This window comes from Thunnus albacares, chromosome 20, assembly GCF_914725855.1.
Source record: "Thunnus albacares chromosome 20, fThuAlb1.1, whole genome shotgun sequence".
Classification (NCBI taxonomy): Eukaryota; Metazoa; Chordata; class Actinopteri; order Scombriformes; family Scombridae; genus Thunnus; species Thunnus albacares.
In genome coordinates, this window is record NC_058125.1 from 13,980,304 (window position 1) to 13,998,883 (window position 18,580).

At 38.8% G+C, this 18,580-nt stretch overlaps 1 protein-coding gene across 4 annotated transcripts in view; it reads right to left on the bottom strand.

Annotated features, from left to right (window-relative positions):
• plce1 (phospholipase C, epsilon 1) overlaps positions 1–18,580 on the bottom strand; it is an 87,074-nt gene that overhangs the window by 21,964 nt on the left and 46,530 nt on the right. For 3 of the 4 annotated variants that reach the window (XM_044337090.1, XM_044337092.1, XM_044337091.1), the window contains 13 exons: positions 11,611–11,765; positions 11,219–11,386; positions 5,665–5,810; positions 5,279–5,426; positions 5,031–5,141; positions 4,792–4,901; positions 4,587–4,703; positions 2,663–2,704; positions 2,161–2,289; positions 1,899–2,035; positions 1,082–1,188; positions 562–686; positions 280–424 (listed from right to left, as the gene is read on the bottom strand). In XM_044337090.1, the coding sequence (XP_044193025.1) occupies positions 280–424; positions 562–686; positions 1,082–1,188; positions 1,899–2,035; positions 2,161–2,289; positions 2,663–2,704; positions 4,587–4,703; positions 4,792–4,901; positions 5,031–5,141; positions 5,279–5,426; positions 5,665–5,810; positions 11,219–11,386; positions 11,611–11,765 (1,640 nt within the window). The remainder of the gene's footprint in view (positions 1–279; positions 425–561; positions 687–1,081; positions 1,189–1,898; positions 2,036–2,160; positions 2,290–2,662; positions 2,705–4,586; positions 4,704–4,791; positions 4,902–5,030; positions 5,142–5,278; positions 5,427–5,664; positions 5,811–11,218; positions 11,387–11,610; positions 11,766–18,580) is intronic. The other variant, XM_044337093.1, reaches the window with a different exon arrangement.

Below are 18,580 nucleotides of genomic sequence, written 5' to 3' on the forward strand. Positions count from 1 at the left end.
AAAATAGCCAAGAAGATTGATTTTAAAAAGTTTTAGGGATGTGTATGAAAAATGGGTTTTTCAGATTTAAAGGGCAATAAAAAACAAACAAACAAAAAAAAAAAGCACATTTCTCTTCAAAATAATACAGCTGATAAACATTTATTTTGGTGGCCAATGCATGGCAATGCAAACAATCTATAATACTGATAATACTGATAAATATAATCTTTGACTCTACTGTGCATTTTTTACAAGCAAAGTATTATCAAGGAAACATTCAGTTCAGAGTATACGTACCTGATACAGACTGACATACTGTCTTCTCAGCCACTGCAACCTTTGGTCAGGAAACTTCTTCAATTTCCTGGTTGCATTCACCAACTCTGACAGGCCCTTGTGAAGCATTCGTGCTGTTTGGTTGGGGGCCACAAAGTGCAGCAGTCTGTTGGCAGTGGTCAAGATATTAGATAAAATATGGTAAAAAAAGACATATGAAACTGCAAGCTTCTTACCAGTTACCAGTGTAGCAATGAACAAGTGTTTAAAAACTGTATTAGAAAGTAGGAGGCTGGTGTTAACCTGTTGTCAGTGGTACTGAGACCATAGAGGAGGCTGAGACCATTCTCCTCCACCGTCATCTGGCTCAGCTTGTTCTGCAAACACACAGCATGGACGTCCACTCCCTGGTGACCGAGGAACACTGCCTGCACATTCAAATAAACACAATATTATGGTTGCAATCTAACTTATGACTGTAATGCTATTCAAACACAGAACTGATCTACAAGATAAATTAATTTCCTTCCAATGCAAGTTTTGAATGAGTTTTGAGTAGTACATGACCATATTGGAAATGCAACCACTCACTTCTCTGGCATCAACATAACATCACATAAAGAAAAACCTAAAGACTAAAGACATCAAACAGCTACACTCACCACTTGAGATGAACATTTATTATTTTTATTATAAGATTAAAAAAAAAAACATACAAATTTAACTCTCTACTACTTAATACTAGATTAACACTAGATTAAAAGACTAAAAATCTAGATTTTTGAAGTCTAGATACCATATAAATGTTGATTTTGAAACAAACCTTCACCACTCCGAGGTCCAGCAGGCCTTCTGCTAGTCCTGCCACTACAGTCTGTCCTAATCCCAGCGGTTGCTCTGCGAGGGAAGCCCCTCCGTTCTGAGGCTTACCTACCATAAATCAACACATTTACAATGTTTGAAATGGAGTGACGGCACAGGAAATTGAGCAACTTGCTACAAATACACACATTTACAACCAAATTAAATTATATGTGTTACAGAAGACATGACATTTACCTATAAACACATTTACGATATGTTTAAAAGACAATAATGGCACAGGAAATATGATTTTTGTAATCACATATGCATGTTTTTCATTTGTTTAAAGAGTAATAATGAGAGAGGAAATGGGGCTTGTCTGGCTGGGATATAAACATCTTAAAATGTCCTGACAACAAAGGAAATGTTCCCTGCAATTCTTCAAGTTAATCGTAACATATTGACCTGAGCACAACCTCACACTCCTAGTAAATAATCCTTTGGAGAGAACAATGTTAAAGTAGCTCCCTGCTGGAAATGATATATACTATAAATGTACAAGCAACTGTCTGAATAATACAAACTCCAGACAACAAGGAAAGTAAAACTGGATAATTTCCTGAGCAAATTTGTTTAAATATTATAAATACTGTTCACAATAAACATATGTATTTGTGACATATCAGAACAAAAACTGGACACATAAATAAACCCATAGCAAAATGAATTACAAGTGGTTCTAAGTAAGGAAAAAAAGCAGCAGCAGAGGAGATAACCATGTCTTTTAAATTATACCCAGATGGTTTTAATGAAACTTTCATAATGTCATAATTTACCCCAGGTGAGTGTTGTGTTGTCGGGCTGTAGTCGCAGCAGACAGCGAGCTGTGACGTGGCTGTCCTGATCGTAGTGGATGACCGTGGCTCCCTGCAGTAGAAACTGGTGAACATCTGGTTGTAGTGACAACACGTACCTAAAAAAAAAAACAACCAAAAAACAGAACACAATGATTGTCAAGTGTCTGTCAAATTAACTGTGTGTGTGTGTGTGTGTGTGTGTGTGTGTGTGTGTGTGTGTGTGTGTGTGATTGTTTCTTACCAAGGAATGAGCTCAGTACCATGGCTGAAAGCTCTGTGTGTCTCCTCAGTCCCCTGGAACTCCATCTCCTTCACCACCGGCTCAGACGACAGGTCACCTTCTGAATCGGACAAGTCCCCTACCGTGAACCTGTAGACGGATAGATGCATTAGGGAAAAATGGTGTGAAAAACCACATTAAGTAGAATTCCTGAGGAAAGGTGAATGCATCAGTCTCTACATTTACTGTCAACTACTGCAGCAAGTGACGTAAAAGCACTGTTACTTAGAAAATGCACTGAGGTCCAGTCAAAATTAAGAAACTACTTGCATCTACATTAAGATAAATGGCACAAAAATGTACCCTGTAGTGTAGTGCAGTGGTTGAACAAGCAAAAAAGCACCATGCATTTGTCATTGCAAATTCCTTCACTACTTAACAAGCTTCTACTCAAACTGCAAATCAAAATATGTCAAAGTTAGCCAGTAATGTTCAAACTCCTGAAACTCTTATAACCACTTACAAGACACGGTTTGATTCTTGCGGTGTCCTAAATGAATGGGAACTAAAATGAGAGAAGTGGAAAAAGGAGGAGAGGAAGTGTGAGAAGAAGAATAAGGAGTGGACAGAGAAATTTTGACACAAGTTCTACAAGGTGAAAAGAAAAGAATAGGCAAAAATCATGAGAATCTCAGTGGGAAAGATATCAAGAACGCAGGAAAAGAACAACTTATCCTTTTTGAGTAAGAAAGATGGTATTTATCTGCATCCCAGTACAAACAGATGAACACCATACCTCTAGCCAAAATGAAGTATAGTTATTATCCTGAGCTCTAACATAATATAATAACTCAGAGTCAAAGAAAACTGTCTAGAAACACAGTGAAGATAATCCAGGTTTCCTTTGTACAAACACCACAGGCCAAGCCTGCACTGAAATGAGTTTTCTAACAATATTGTATGATAGTGTCCAAATTCCACCTCGTGTCATTAGCTACAGCCACAAATGTCCTGAAAAGTACCAGAGCTCTGTTCCTTCCTGTTCTCACAGGAAACTAACCTGCTATCTTTTTTCTCTTTGACACAGGTGTTTATTTGAACATCATCTCATCTCAATAACAATCTGCAAATGTGTTCCTTCACAAACCCATTATCGTGTGCTGGTGTTTGTGAAAGACAACTGCATTGTGAAGGAAAATTGGAATGACCCAGTAAAGATCTGAGTATCTAGTTTATCTGGCCTCAGATATTGTGCTGCAAATGCAAAGTATGCAGTATGCTATTGCTGAAGTAGAAAGTAATAGATATTCTGTATCTGGATCACGTTGTTTAAAGGATTTTATTTAATTTTCTTCATTAGACAGATTTTTGCCATTAAACGACATAAAGTTTGCATTGGCATGTTCAGTGTTTTCAGAATTGCTACCTAATGTTTCACTGAACAACCAAACAGCCACTGTGTTGCATAATACTTTTAGTCTCTTGTAAATCATGATATAGCAGTGGTCTTACTTGTTCCAAGGGAGATTAGTAGTATGTCCACAAGTGCCTTTGTCTATGAAATAGTGACGCAGTGCTGTAATTGTGCTTTTATTCAGAAGTGGGATACCAGCCATGCCACTCGATCACAGCATGGCAGCGTTCACAGTTCTGATATACTGTAAATCTGTATGTAACAGATCATTTTCTTTTACTTTGTCTATGAGTCACTGTCTGTGAATGAACAGGAAAATAAAGAGCTCCATCTTGGAAACAGACCCTTGGCAAGAAAGGTCACAGTTCTAAACAATAGAGTCTTTCCATTCTGCCTTAAAGGAGTGGTTAAACCCCCCAAAAGTAAAATAGGCTAAAGATGCTTAAACTTTGATGTTTACAAAGTGGTAAACTGCGTATTATGCTGACATGCAAACTGAGATGAGGGTAAGTATTTTATTACGAAAACTACAGTTTGGGGTTTCTTTGCATGCACCATAAGAGATGTAAAGTGACATAAATGCATCCATATTACAGAGAGTGATTTAGAATGAAGAACAGGGAGAGATCAGTGACCGGCTTGTAGCATTTCACACACAAAAAACATGTTTTGAAGAAGAAGAAGAAGAAGAAGAAGAAGCTAGAATGAAAAACAACAGTTATACACCAATAAACATAAAGTGACAACAACTGCAGTTGCCTCATGCACTATGTACCAGTGTCTTGATGGACTGGGTCAAATGCAACAAATGTGTCATTTGATATGGTAGGTTTTAAAGCTTGGTCACAACTTGCGCAACATTTTGTCCCTCTCTACTCTACACTGATGTTACACTAATGTAAGTTACCAGAGACCCTGTGACCCCTGCTTTGTTGTTTGGTACCTGATGTTGCAAACGGAAAGAACTCTGGGTAAACAAAATATAAATAAAGCTCGAGTGTCACTTAGTAAAAGGGGGAATATGGGTACTGACTGATTGCGGCAGCGGTCTCTGAAGGAGTTATTTCTGGATGCTGGGGATGGACCAGTAGAAGAGGGACTGGTGGAGGCATCATCAGGATCCTCTGCCTCCAAACTACGATTACAAGATCTGAGGAGCAGGAAGAGGAGAGTCAAGTGCGAGAAAATTTGAAAATTTGAGATTGTTATGAGAGCATGTTTTCAAGGATGCAGTGTACCTGATAATCTGGAGGATGTTGCTGACAGTGGCTTCTTTCTCTGGAACATGTAGACCATCTGGACCAGACCGTGACATGAAGTTGTGCTGGCCACTGTAGTCAGAAACAAACTAGAGAGAGACGGACAGACAAAAAAGAAGCAGGAGCAATGAAACTAACATAATGTCTGATTCCTACTGCTTGTGTAAGCTATATGGCATGTGTGTGTGTTTGTGCATAGTTGTGGATGTTTACAGTACCTCTATTGAGTCCTCCGTGTTATCAACAGGCGGTTTAAGGCTGATGATGCTTGCTGTCCCATCCAGCGCGTCACTCAGCTCCTTCAGAAAAACCCCACAAAATGGCACCACCTATGATGTCAGGACAGGAGAGAGAAAAACACAAGGAATAATGTGAACATGAAAAAATGCATATTGATTTGATGAGGTAATTCAGGACTGACCCACATGACAAATTAGACCATTCCAAAAAGTAAACAGCAACGCACCTTGCATCCTGGGATATTGAGAGCTCTGGTTACAACCTTCTTATACTCAGAAGAAGACTCGTGCTGAGCCATGGCATCCTTTAGGCTTCTCATGGTCTCGATGTCCGACTGGTCCATAAACTGCCACATCTTCAGGACCTTGCGGGACCTAAAGGACAAAGCAACCATTATATGTCATTGGATTAAACATGATATTTTTGTGTGAATGTATTTTTTAACAATTACCCAACAAAGGAAAAGACACACAAAAATCGTCAAAAGTCAAAAGTTTGGACACACCTTCCCATTCACTTGAATGAGAAAGTGTGCCCAAACTTTTGACTGGTACTGCATGTGTGTACACAATGTGAGAATATGTGAGTTAGTGTCTCTGTGTTTCTAAAAACCTGAGTCCAGCCAGGAACTCCATGACACCGTTGTAGTTTCCCATGTTCCAACAGCATTTAGCAACATGGACCAGATAGGAAAAAACTTCTCTCTTCTCCTCCATGGATCCTGCTGTCAGGACAAGCCATGTCACCCACGAACTCACCTGCAGGTACAGAATTGTAAATGTTATATTACTGACAGTTACAATCACCGTAAAGCTGAAACCCATAAAAGTCCTTCCTTCTCTTCCAGTTTCATATCCTCTAAAAAAATACAACAGTGCAACATGCTGCCTGTAGCCACATGAGAATGTTTTAGGCTGACTTCATGTGCAATACCACAGGATGACTGCTTGACATTGTCAGTGTATTATTACAAGCCTATCTGACAAGGCGAGTTAAAACCCAGTGAAAAGGAAATATGGTCCACAGCCAAACGATGGTCAGCTGAAAGTCTTTATTGTGTGGTTTTACTTGTGCTCACTTCATCTCTTTTAAATTCTGGTATGGCAACCTGTGTCTACGACCATACCAGCTGGCCACACACACACATATACACACAAGAAAGAATAAGATCAGATATCTATCAGCTGCACTCTGTCTCTGAGCTCTGAGCTGACTGCCCTCAAGCACGCCCAAAAGACACGATGGCAGAACCAGATATGTATCAGGGTCAGCTTCCTTTCACATTCTCTGCGCTGGACACACATGCGCACACACAAACTCACAGTACAGGAAAAGATCAGATTTCAATCTGGCTGCTTCTTGCTCTCTGGTGTCTGTCTCTATGCATTAGAGTCTCATGAATGTATTCACACACATGAAAAACACACACACACACACACACACACACACACACACACACACACACACACACACACACACACACACACACAGAGCTTAAACTCCCTAACCCCCTTGCAGGCGGTAAAAACATCCCCTGGCCCAGAGATCTATTACTGGGTTATGTAAGGATCTGTAAAGCCCACCACAGTCTGACTTCACAGGGACTAAATAAAGCCACAAAGATACACACACACACACACACACACACACACACATATACACACACACAATAAAGAACACTGTTTCACATAAGGAGTTTTTATTGAGGTTGTTAACTGAAACTGTCTGATGAAACATGTAAAATGTGACTTTTCCTCCTGTGTCACCTCTGACCTCTCAGTGGATTAAACAAGCGATCACCTCCAACCCATTAACATGCACTAGGTATGAGACCATGCATACTCACATATCTACTTCAGACACACATATTTACTATATACACTGTATACACCATTTAACATACAGTATATACAGACATTTTAGATATGAGCCTGTGTATACACAGAACTTACTTCATAAAAAAATATAATCTACAGTGTTTGATAAAATGCTAAATTTAACTCTAAACAATTGGTTGTCATCGTTTCAAATCTACTTATGTTATCGATCTTATGGTTTGTTAGGTTTCACATTTTCTCTCTGTCCAATATGAGTGAGAGCACACCAGCTTAAGCATTCCTGTGTGATAGAAGCATAGGCTTTGGGAAGATTACTGTGAAAATGTAATCCATCTCAAACTGGAACTCACTAATAAAATGTCTTTACTCAAACTGAGAAACACGAAAAGATTCAGCTTCAGTTCAACTTGCATCAATCCACCATTCAAATTTTAAAACTTATACAAGTTAACAAACATATGGTGAAATTGTTGTTAAGAATGAAATGTCACAACATAGGAATATAACAACATACGTTTAGGTGTTAACTCATGTTAAAAGCTCAAATTTGTCACTTTTTACCTGTTATGCACTCAAACTACAGCAAATATGATGTTGCATCTTAATGTTGCACTTCTGCCACCTCATTGTTGTTGGTATCTAACAGCTATCTAACAAGGTGATTTACTCACCAGTTGACTTAATGTGAATGTATTATTTACTATTACACTGATCACCTAGTCAACATTTCTCAATAGCAAAGTATGTAGAGTGACTTGTTTTACTAGTGACAATTTAAGTGTTTTACCACACTGAAATATTTATTTTAAAACCCGACCATCAACTATGTCTAGAATTAACTACATTTATACATTGAAATAGAAAAAAAATCTTGATAAACATGTCCTTTTAGTGCTGCTCCAGCAGACTCGCTGTAACGAGGTAATAAGCTTTTTAATCACAGTTGGGAATTCTTTGCTCACTTGTCGCCCTTGTCAGAGTACTCAGAGTCATCTACAGAAAATCAGCCTTGGAGCTGGTGACGATGCAGCGTCCTGCTCTACGACTGTTCAGCTGTATTGAACCATGTTCTAGAATCTACTGTATATGGCTTTTTGACAAACAAACCTGCTGCCCTACAATCTCTAATCTGTAACTACCCTGCCCAGTGCGTGCCAGGATGTACGTGTCTTTTGTGAAACTCTGCTATCAGTCACTTCTAGTGTTATGACATCATGCAAACCCATGTCAGCAACTGGGTTGAATTACAGTCGCCATCTAAACCATTCTCACCGCCTGCAAAGCGACTTTTTGAGCCACCACAGATCAAGGCATCAGAGTTGGCATCTCTTCTGATATTCCAGATAGCGAAAGTGTGTACTCAGTGTTGTGAATGAGAGATAATAGACAGGATGTGAAGAGGTATTGAGAGAGCATGTAGTGCAGAGAAGAACAAAGAAGAGACAGGAGTACAATAAAACAGACTAGAATTATGCAAAATGTATCCTCAAACAGCAGCTTCCCTCACATACATTGCATACTGTAAGTGTCATTAATATCAGCTTGACAAAAATTCAAACACACACACACACACACACACATAGAACTGGAGCTGGGTACAAGCTGATCCCCCTTTGATGTTTGTGTATGTGTCCATCTGTCTGTCCATCCGTCTCCATCTGCACCCGTGTTATTAGTTGAACTATGAGGGTCAGTTTCTCCTTGATACATGAATTACATAACCAAGGTTGACAAAGACCTATTACAAACTCAAAGCATGAGCACATACTGTGCCTATAAAAGCTAAACACTGCAGACAGCAACAAAGGGGCCTGAACTGCTCAACCTTCCCTGTCTCCCAATTCTCTTGCTGTGTTATCCTTTTAACTGCATAATCTTTCACTCCCATACATGGCTTGAAAATGAACGAGATCAAAACCCTTAAGATACTTTTGGGAAAATTAGATCTAAATTTGCAAAATGTTGTCTATGACACACCAAAGACCTCAATCAGTTATTATCTAAATGACAGTCAATAGTTTCTCTAATGGTAGTATCTTTTTGAAACAGCTCATTTAGAATAAAATCCATATTCAGAAATGTATTTCTGCATAGTTACACTTTAATTACATGGAACGTTTCTATTTGGGACCATACCCAGTTAAGAGTGAGTAACTGCAATCGTGCCAATAATCAGTTGTCGTTGTTGTTGAGTCGTTGCCGAAAAAAAGCAGAAACCAATTTCTTAAAATGTGACAGGTGCCTAGTGAAGTGAATTAAAATGCATTAAAGAAATTGGAAGATAATTTATCATACATTTTAATATTACTATTGACATAATCAAGCAGCAAACTGCGGGGCTGAAAAATGAAACCAACGCTAAGTGCCAAAAACTGCAGTTTCTCGAATGGCCACTTGAGGCTGGCTCCAAAAGCAAGTCAATCTCCATAGACCCCCATGTTAAAATGCCCAACTTTACAGCAGAAATAAACATGTTTACAGCCTGATACAAAAACGGTTTTGGTATCTATAGCTAATTTTCCCATTCATGACAACTGTATGGGGGCTGAATTTTTACACCCATTTAAATTTTATTAAGGCTTAAAGTTATGCACAATTAAGGGCGTGGCTGCTTTGAGTGACAAGTGGGTGCCTTCACAAGCAAGGTGCTACCACAGCAACGTTGGTTAGGTAACGTAACCATGGCATAACCCCAAATTCACAGAGTATAGGCTTAGCCGTCACTATTTCAGTGTGTTTTCAGTTCATGAAAGTCAATTGTAACGTTTTGGTTGACTAAAAAAGTCTTGTTCAGCATTTGGTTGTACTAAAAGACTCACTAAGGAATCGGAAGTTCAGTTTTTTCCAGTAAGCGCATTTTGTTTTAATGGTTTTAAGCCTGTTTTTCACTGGTGAAATAACTGTTCTTCACAGTTAACCATAGACTGTAAATACACTATGCTAACCAAGCTAGTAGCTAACAGCTAGAGTTCGGATCACGTACACCCTCTTGTCCATATATGGTCACTTCTGGCTGCAAAAATTCAAGATGATGACGGTCAAAATGCAAACTCGAGGCTTCAAAACGGGAGTCCACAAACCAATGGGTGACGTCACAGTAACTACATCCATTATTTTTTTTTATGTCTATGGACATAACACTGTCCACCATCACTGACAAAATCTGCATCCCAGGAAAACTTATCCAAACCATAATTTACAGTCAAAGCTAAGAGAGAATATTCCATTCATCTTCCTCAGAGTGCCACAACTTTTTTTTTTTACCTGACAGAAGAAGCCACTTAAGGGCTTCATCAGTGTCTTCTTGGGGAGAATCACTGTTGTCATTTGACTCTTGTTCCACTGTGCCCATATATGGCTACAATGCACATTTGGGAAAACATTTTTCGTGTGTCTCTCCTCTTGCTGACTTAAATGAAAACCAGCTGATGTGAAAGGCATGCAACTTAAAGATGACATCATTCCCAATCAATCTCTCTCTCTCTCTCTCTCTCTCTCTCTCTCTCTCTCTCTCTCTCTCTCTCACTTTCTCCTTCTCACCAGCACAGTGTTATGATTGTTTATTCTCAAAGTCACTCACCATACAAGACACAAGGCACAGGAGTGTAACTTCAGCAAACTTACACCACTGTGAGAGTGTGCACTTGTGTACACACAGTGTGTGCTTCAGTCATGAGTTGATAAGTTGATATGACTCGCACAGCAAATACGACAGGGCAAATCCAGCTGAAGATAAATACAATTACTGGTCTGCTATGCTTCTAAAACTTTCACATAGTGTCAAATCGCAAAACATGCTTCACTGTTTCTGATGATGTCATATAGGCGGGTCATGAAAGGACACAGTCATCACATCAGGAGAAGCACTGTGAAGTTTCCCAATAGCTGAGAAGTGTTCATCAACATGAAAAGCAACTCTTTAATGCCTCATTTAAAAAGTTTTTCAAGCCATTCAGGAGGTTGGGGCACAGTCAATTTTCACTGGCTCTTTTCCAAGTTTTAATCATAACAACTCAGCTTATGAGATATAGACTGTGTTGAGGCTACTAAACTAGATCACAGTCCTTCCCGTAAAGCTGTAGTAGTCTATAGACTTCAAAAGGTCACATAATCAAAGGGGAAAATGTGTATGTTCAGGTTGAAGAAACAGCTTCATCTCTGGTAATATTTCAAATTAAACACCAAGAAAGAGGTGTATTTATTCTTCCTGTTTTTAATTCTAAAACATATAATTCATGGAGCACAACCAAAATAAAAAGACTATCAGTATGATCATCCCAAACTCACAGATGCACATACTGTACATTTTCTTAAAGCAAACTCCTCACCTCGTTGAACCGCGCTACCAGGTCCTCCACAGCGTTACTTCTCTGAGCGCTCTGGGTAGGCATGGCGGGCGCTGACAGTGAGGCCTTGAGGTTTGGGTGGCGTTTGGTTTGACACTCGGGACTGCCCAAGTCTCGAGTGAGGAAACAGAGGTAGTCCAAGGGAAAGACCTATAGATAAATGCACAGCACAGAGGAGAAAAGAACATAGATTGGGATTACTGCCATATTAGAAACAAAATCTACTTGTTACCTCCATATCCTTCCTTTAAGCTGTCAATAAAAATGTGCTTTTTTTCAAAAATATGTTTTTCTGAAAACCACTTTTCTGTCCACAACATCCACATCATTTTTGAAACTTATATAATGTTTATTTGTAAGAAAGTTCCTCCTACCCGTTGGTAGAGCTGCTGCTCTTGCTCGGTGAGGATACAGGCAATCTCCTCAGGGAATTGAACAAGGTGTCGCAGCTCTGCCAGCTCCTTACTGATCCCACTGACACTGGGAGGAAGAGAGCTGCTGCTGGTCATACTGTTGGCCAGCTGACGCTCTGGATGGAGAGATAAAGGGGAGAGACAAGAAGAGAGACATCATGAATTTTACATTACGTTTTCAAATTCTGTATCAGCATCTAGCTTAGTGAAGAATGAAAGACAATCAGACATATGAAAACGGTGTGACAGAGGTGAGGAGAGAGAAGGTTATGGAGAGAAGGAGGGAAGAAGGAAAGGAAAGCAGAGGTTGCCGCTGCTCATACCAGTAAAAAATTGGAAAGACAACAGGAATGAGAAAGACGAGGGATTAAAAGTGAGACATCTACTCTGATGTTACCCTTGCTCCATAAAAGTTTTAAGCCTCAATGAAATGTGCGTCTCTTTTTCAGGATTATCCTGAATGTCTCAAGTCTCCTGATCATTCAGTCCCTGCATACCATATTCTCTCTAACCCTCTACCAGCCAAGGGAAGCCTGCACAATTCACCCTCTGGAAGTAAACAACACTGATCACCTGCCAGTTCCTGTGTTTGGATTTCAGTCAGGTCCATTAGTCTGTCTGTTTACACACATATGCACACACACTGCATGCAAACTCCTTCTCATCTCTGCTAACAAAGGACTAATGGACAGTTTCTACACTGGTGCTGGAGCTGCCAGGTAGACATACTGTACATCGTCGGGATGAATGCCACATAAACTAACAGCCCTTTTCCACCACAGGAACTTTTCCATTTGAGGCGCACTTGGAGGACTTTCACCTGCATTCAACTGCACAGATCCTATTTAAATCACTGGGACATAGTTTCTGCCCCTCAAAACCCCCTCCTCCAGAAGCAGCGACTGTCAAGGGGTTTGCAGCACTGAATGCTGCTGACTGGGCACTCTAGCATATTTAGTTATCAGCTATGAAGTTTCATGTGCGTGAATAAGGTGTTTTTCTGATTCAGATTCTTTTGTCCGCACTATATGGTAGAGCAGTCGATTAAGCAGTTTGTTGGGTCAAATGAATGAGTCATACAGTGTTTACAGTAAAATGCCATAAAGCAAGGAGATGTACATCAAATAGACCGAAGACTAAGAATTAGACATGCTCTGGTCATTGTCAACTGTCATGCACACTGAAACCTGCCTACCTACCCCCCCCCCCCTCCACAACCACACACATACAAAATTGCGTATGCATACACATATGCAGACACACACTTAAAGGTTGTCCTTGGTAACCCTTGAGATGTGCCACATGTAGTCATGGCAACAGCAGTGACTGCTTGCAGAACAAAACTTGCTTATTTACACAGTTTGATTTGTGGATCCGGCCTCACAGCTTCTGTAATGAACTGTGTATGTGTGTGTGCGTGTGTGTGTGTGTGTGTGTGTGTGTGTGTGTGTGTGTGTGTATACAACAACAGAAAAAGACTGAGCTTGGAGACAGCTGAGAGCATAGAGACAGAGAGAGAAAGAGAAAGGAAGGGGAAAAAAATGAAGCAAAGCCAGGATAAAAGAAATAAACCTAGAAAACTGGCGTTAAGGACAAAGCAGGACAAGGTTGCTTGAACAGAGAAAAGCTCAGTGAAAAATTCTTCACACAAGCAAGAAAAAAAATTACAGAAAGACAGAAAAACGCAGAGAGAAAATGAGAGCAGAAGAGAGATGGGAGGAGAGGACAGAGATAAGACAGAGAGGAAGGAAGGGATGAGTAGAATAAGTGGAAATTTTGTAGTTTACACTATGCAGCAGGTGTGAGCTATCTATCACAGTTACACAGACAGCATAATCCACTAAATACTTTATATGTCCAACAGAGAGACAGACTACAGGTTGTGACTGATGGTTCATTTTACAGTCCAGACCTTCACATTATTCAAAGAAGTCTTTGCATTAAATGAAATATGACAAAAACATTTTGACTACTGAAAAAAGGAGGAAAGTTTTTCAGAGAGCCTTATGCCCTGTGACTACCCATACAGTAATATGTGGCCTTATGTAAAGCACACTGAACAAATCAAAAGCATAAATACTGTCTATCCTTGACATGCTGATTTACAAAAGCGCTATGATAGAAACCTTGTAGAAACAGCTGCAACTTGTATAACAACCAAAAAATGAAGAAAAATGTGGTAGTCTACATATCATACCGTATAGTCAAGATGTGAATTTTCATCTGGTTCACATCCTTAATCATCTGTCAGCTTCTCTACTCCTATTACATGGTACTGATATAAAGAAATTCACTCCTTGGATTTCCATAAAAAACATATTTTTACAGCAAGATCTATCTGCCTGAACTTACTTGAAACACTATTATCATTTGATTTAAAAACCATGAACTGATGTTTGAATATTTTATGGAGAAAAACTGGAAGAATATAAAACATAACTCAATGTTTTTTTTTGTGTGTGTGTACAATTGAAAACTAATTGGCCTTTCATTTCAAGCATATGGGCAATATTTCCTCGTCTCTACCTCAGAACTGTTTTTACAAGCGTACCTTTTGAAGTGGAAATAGAGACACCCTCAAACTAGTGATATGAAATTCATGACCATGCAGTGGTCTCAATCGTTAATTTATTCATCCTTTAAACTGGGAGACACACAGGCAAGACAAAGGTGTGAGACAAGGCAGTGACAAGAAGGTCGCAAGAGATTCTGAGAGATTAATTAAAAGCAAACGACCAGACGATGATGATCAGAAACAATAACGGTGCTACATACAGCTGGAAGATTACAAAGTTTTATAATTATTTATTCCTTAAAAAGAGCGAAATTTTGTAATTATAAAATCCAAGGGGAAAAAAAAAATCACATAAATCGCTGTTTATGGGTCCTAAATTATAATTAATGAATAAAAAATGTATAATAAAGATATAAACAATTCATTGTTCTTTATCATGATAGTCTCAACGCTTGCCTGCAAATCTTCACATAAACTGTACAGTATCACCAGTGTCAACAGAAAAGTCTGATAAACACTCGGATTGATTTCTGGATGAAGACTTGAATTCCAATGACAGTGATAAGTGTATCTAATATAATCTGCTGTGGAGCCATGAGATAAAAAGGCCCCTGACCCGTTATGGATTCTGAACACGAGTTTGAGAAACACTAATGAATAATAGCGAACATGCAGCACTCCTACTGTGAGACTGACAGAACATGAACCTGGACTAATTGACCATGAGTGTCCCTGTGATTTTTATGCATGGGTTTACTCATCTGTAATGCATGCTGAATACAAATACCCTGCGGGTGTGTATGCATGTAAATGGATTCTTTTCTAAATGTGGTGGCGAACAAAGTAGATTGGCTGAACATCCTTTTTAACCGTTTTCGTGGCATTTCTGCTGTAACAAATAGTATGCCATTAAGACAGACAGAAAATGTGTGAGTGCATGTACGTTTCAGTATTTCATGTGTGATGAAATATTTTTTCTGTCTGAAAAAAGGACTTAGACTCAACTGGGGCTAATATTCAGAGGTTTAGTGCAGCTTGTTTAATATTCTGAAAGTCTGCCATTTCACACTATATGAATGTAAATGTTGAGTACTTTATCTTTAGCCTTTAAACTGATATCTGCAACCATATGGTTCATAAAATCATACATTTTATGTCTGAAAATGAAAAACAACACAAACACTTAGTTAATGTCATAATCAGATTGTTTTGCCACACCTCTAATAAGATCAAGAGCAAACTTACCTCAGTTGTCATCCACTTCCTCCACATCCATAATTATCATATCATTCATCATGATTTGCATATTACAGGTATAACAAAATCAAACGTTCAAGGGGTTCTCCTGATGCCAGAACCAAATCAATATGTGAAGAGTCTTATTCAGTCAGATATCTGTGTAATATGAATCATTCTAAGTCGACCAATAACTGACTCATGGTCAAGTACTGAAAAATCAATATGAAACAAAATGGGCAAAGGTTTTTCGATACCGGGGTTGTTATTTGAATCACGAGTTATTCATACCAAGCAAAGGGGAGAAAGACCAGGCTGTCTTTCTTCGCCAGCCAAGTGCATGTATACGTGCGCACGCTGTTCTTACAAAGTGCAGACACGTTTAGAGCTGATGACAACTTCCCCCTAGAGTATGTAGGGCACTCAAACAGGTGCAGCACAAACAGCCCGAGTCAAAGGACTGTTAAAAATTTGCCTTTTGAACCTATAAATATAGTCGTACACAACATCCTAAACATTACACTTCTGCCATAGAGAGATTATAAAGACAATAAATGGATTACTTAGTTTCCTCAGAGATCTCACAGCCAATTTAAGATAATAAAGACACTTGCATATTTTACTTATCCTACAACATAGAGAGTCCACAAATATTGACAAAACTGTCCTAAACAACAATATTATCTAATCATTATCATCAATATCAATATCATCTCAAACTTGATACACTCTAGTGTAACCATCACTAAACTTGAAACTCTGGAACACATTTAGATTGGTTACTTAATATCACTGTGGAAAATGTTCAGGAAATATAAGTCAAAAACGTCCACCGTTTTTTAGATAACATAATTCCTACCTCCAGCCAAACTGCAGCATCTGCTGTAGAAATGTTGCTTTAGACAACAGTAAAACAATAGTTTCTTGCTTTAAGTGTTGGTCTGTCAAGGTACTACCTAGTCCTTGACACACATACAAATGCACGTCAAAGTACATCCACTTAAACTCACATACTGTACACGCCCTTGTGGATATAAATCAACAACTACTAGTAAACAGACTCAAGTGTAGACACTGTGTACCCATGCACAGCAACAAACAAACTCATAATACACAGACGCAGCCAAACACACAGCAGCAGCAGAAGCAATAAACATTGATCTGACTGCTGAGCTATCACAGGGAGTTTCCCTCTTGGATCAGACATGCACACTCTTGCACACACACACACAAGGAACCATGTGCAGACATAAATATAACATTAAGGTTCTTTTGACCTTTCTACATAAGAAGGAGGAGGACTATGACAAAAAAACAGGATGAAGATAAGAAGTTCAGACCGATCAAGCAAAAGTCTCTGTTAGGAAACCACAGACCAAATAGAGCAAATTCTGGAAATAGAACCAAATTCAGTCATATAAATGTACTTTTGAAGATTTAAAACAAAATCCCATAAAGGCATGCAGTCCAAAATCTTTGCTGAACACTATTCTCTTTATGTGTAAAGCAAATGATCAAACTATACTGCGAATGTGGCCCAGTTAATTTGCACTGGCAAACACTATGCAAAAAAGAAAGCCTTTACCAAGTGAGTTCACTGTCTCTGGGTAACTTCACCATGACTTGATACAAATTAGGTAGAACACATGGGTATTTTCGGTGGTTTTGTTTTTAATTGTAAAGTGTGTTACTGTATCCTCAGAGTCAAAACATATCCATAGCCTTGTGGCATTCATTTTTTTTTAGGGTCAATTAAATGTGAAGTTATCCAGAGACTCTGAAATTCTTGACTGTCATGCAGTCAGGTTTCTGGTATGAAACACTCACAGTGCACAGTCACAGTGCTGCATCACGTATTTCGTATTTATAAATCGCCAACTTTTTCAAATGAATTGCAATGTTTGCTGTTGCCCCCTGTAGTTTTATTTTGGTTACAGGTGATTTCAGTGGGTTGGTGTATAATGTGTTTTGAATGTACCAGTTAAGAAGATCTTGCAAAATATAAAGGAAACCACAAAAAAGCAGAAGAAACCAAAGAGCACCTTAACTTCAATAACGTAACACAAAAAACGTGAGTCATGCTCTTTGAGGTATGTGCTTATTTGCCAGTCAGAAAAGCAATATTAAAACCTTCCTCACCGCAAAAAATAGGTGGAGGTAACAATAACATCATATAAAATCTGTATTGAAAGACATAAATGAAACAGAATTGAAGAAGATACAATAGCACTTTAAAGTACAAATCAAACACTAAAAACACCTGCCAAGAGAGTTCAGACACACTCTGGAAACTGCAACCCTGCATTTGGCACCAATAAGAGAGCAAAAACAGAAATGGCAACACACATAACTGTAGATATTCCACAAAACAGGATTCTTCAGTTTTCAAGATGACTTACTGTATAATGAAACTTAAATAATAAAGCACAAAACTAAGGACCAATAGACATGAAATAAATCTAAAACTTAAACAAAGATTTATATAGGCAAGATCAGCAACATTTTCCTACAACACCTCGCAAATAATTAATAATCAGGTTAGTTGCTTACCACGTAAAGACATGGTATAAGTACTCCTTTTTTAATCAACTGAGGCTCCTGTCCTGACCACAATGAAGAAAATAGTTCCTATTAACATATACATAAAGTACGGAGCCCCCCCAAGGGTCACGGCGAGATTTTTTTTTTCGCATTACTACGCAATATGTTTTGCATTAACTTCGCTATAATTTATTTCTCTTGCAATGCTTTTGCATTCTGTCACAATAAATTTTGTGCTCTCTCGCGACACTTTTGCATTACCTCGCAATACTTTTCTTCTTCCATTCCTTCTGAGCCATATGTCTATTATAGACGTCTCCTTTTCCTCAGTGAAATCCCTCTGGGATCCATCTCTTTCATAATCAAATGGACATCCTCTTTTCTTACTCTTGGGCCATATACTCTCTACATTTAGAATACATCCATCTGTATCTGTGTACTTTTCCTGAGTACGGTAACTGGTTGCGAATGAAACCGACAGCATCCTGCAGATTACCATACTGCTTTCTTCTGGAATTCGTATAAGTTCACTTTCACTAATTACATAACTATGTCTGTTGAGCAGTAGTGCTATATGAGCATGCCCAGTTCAAAGTAAAAATTCAATGAGTTGATCCATACTGGGGTGTCGCGCTAGAG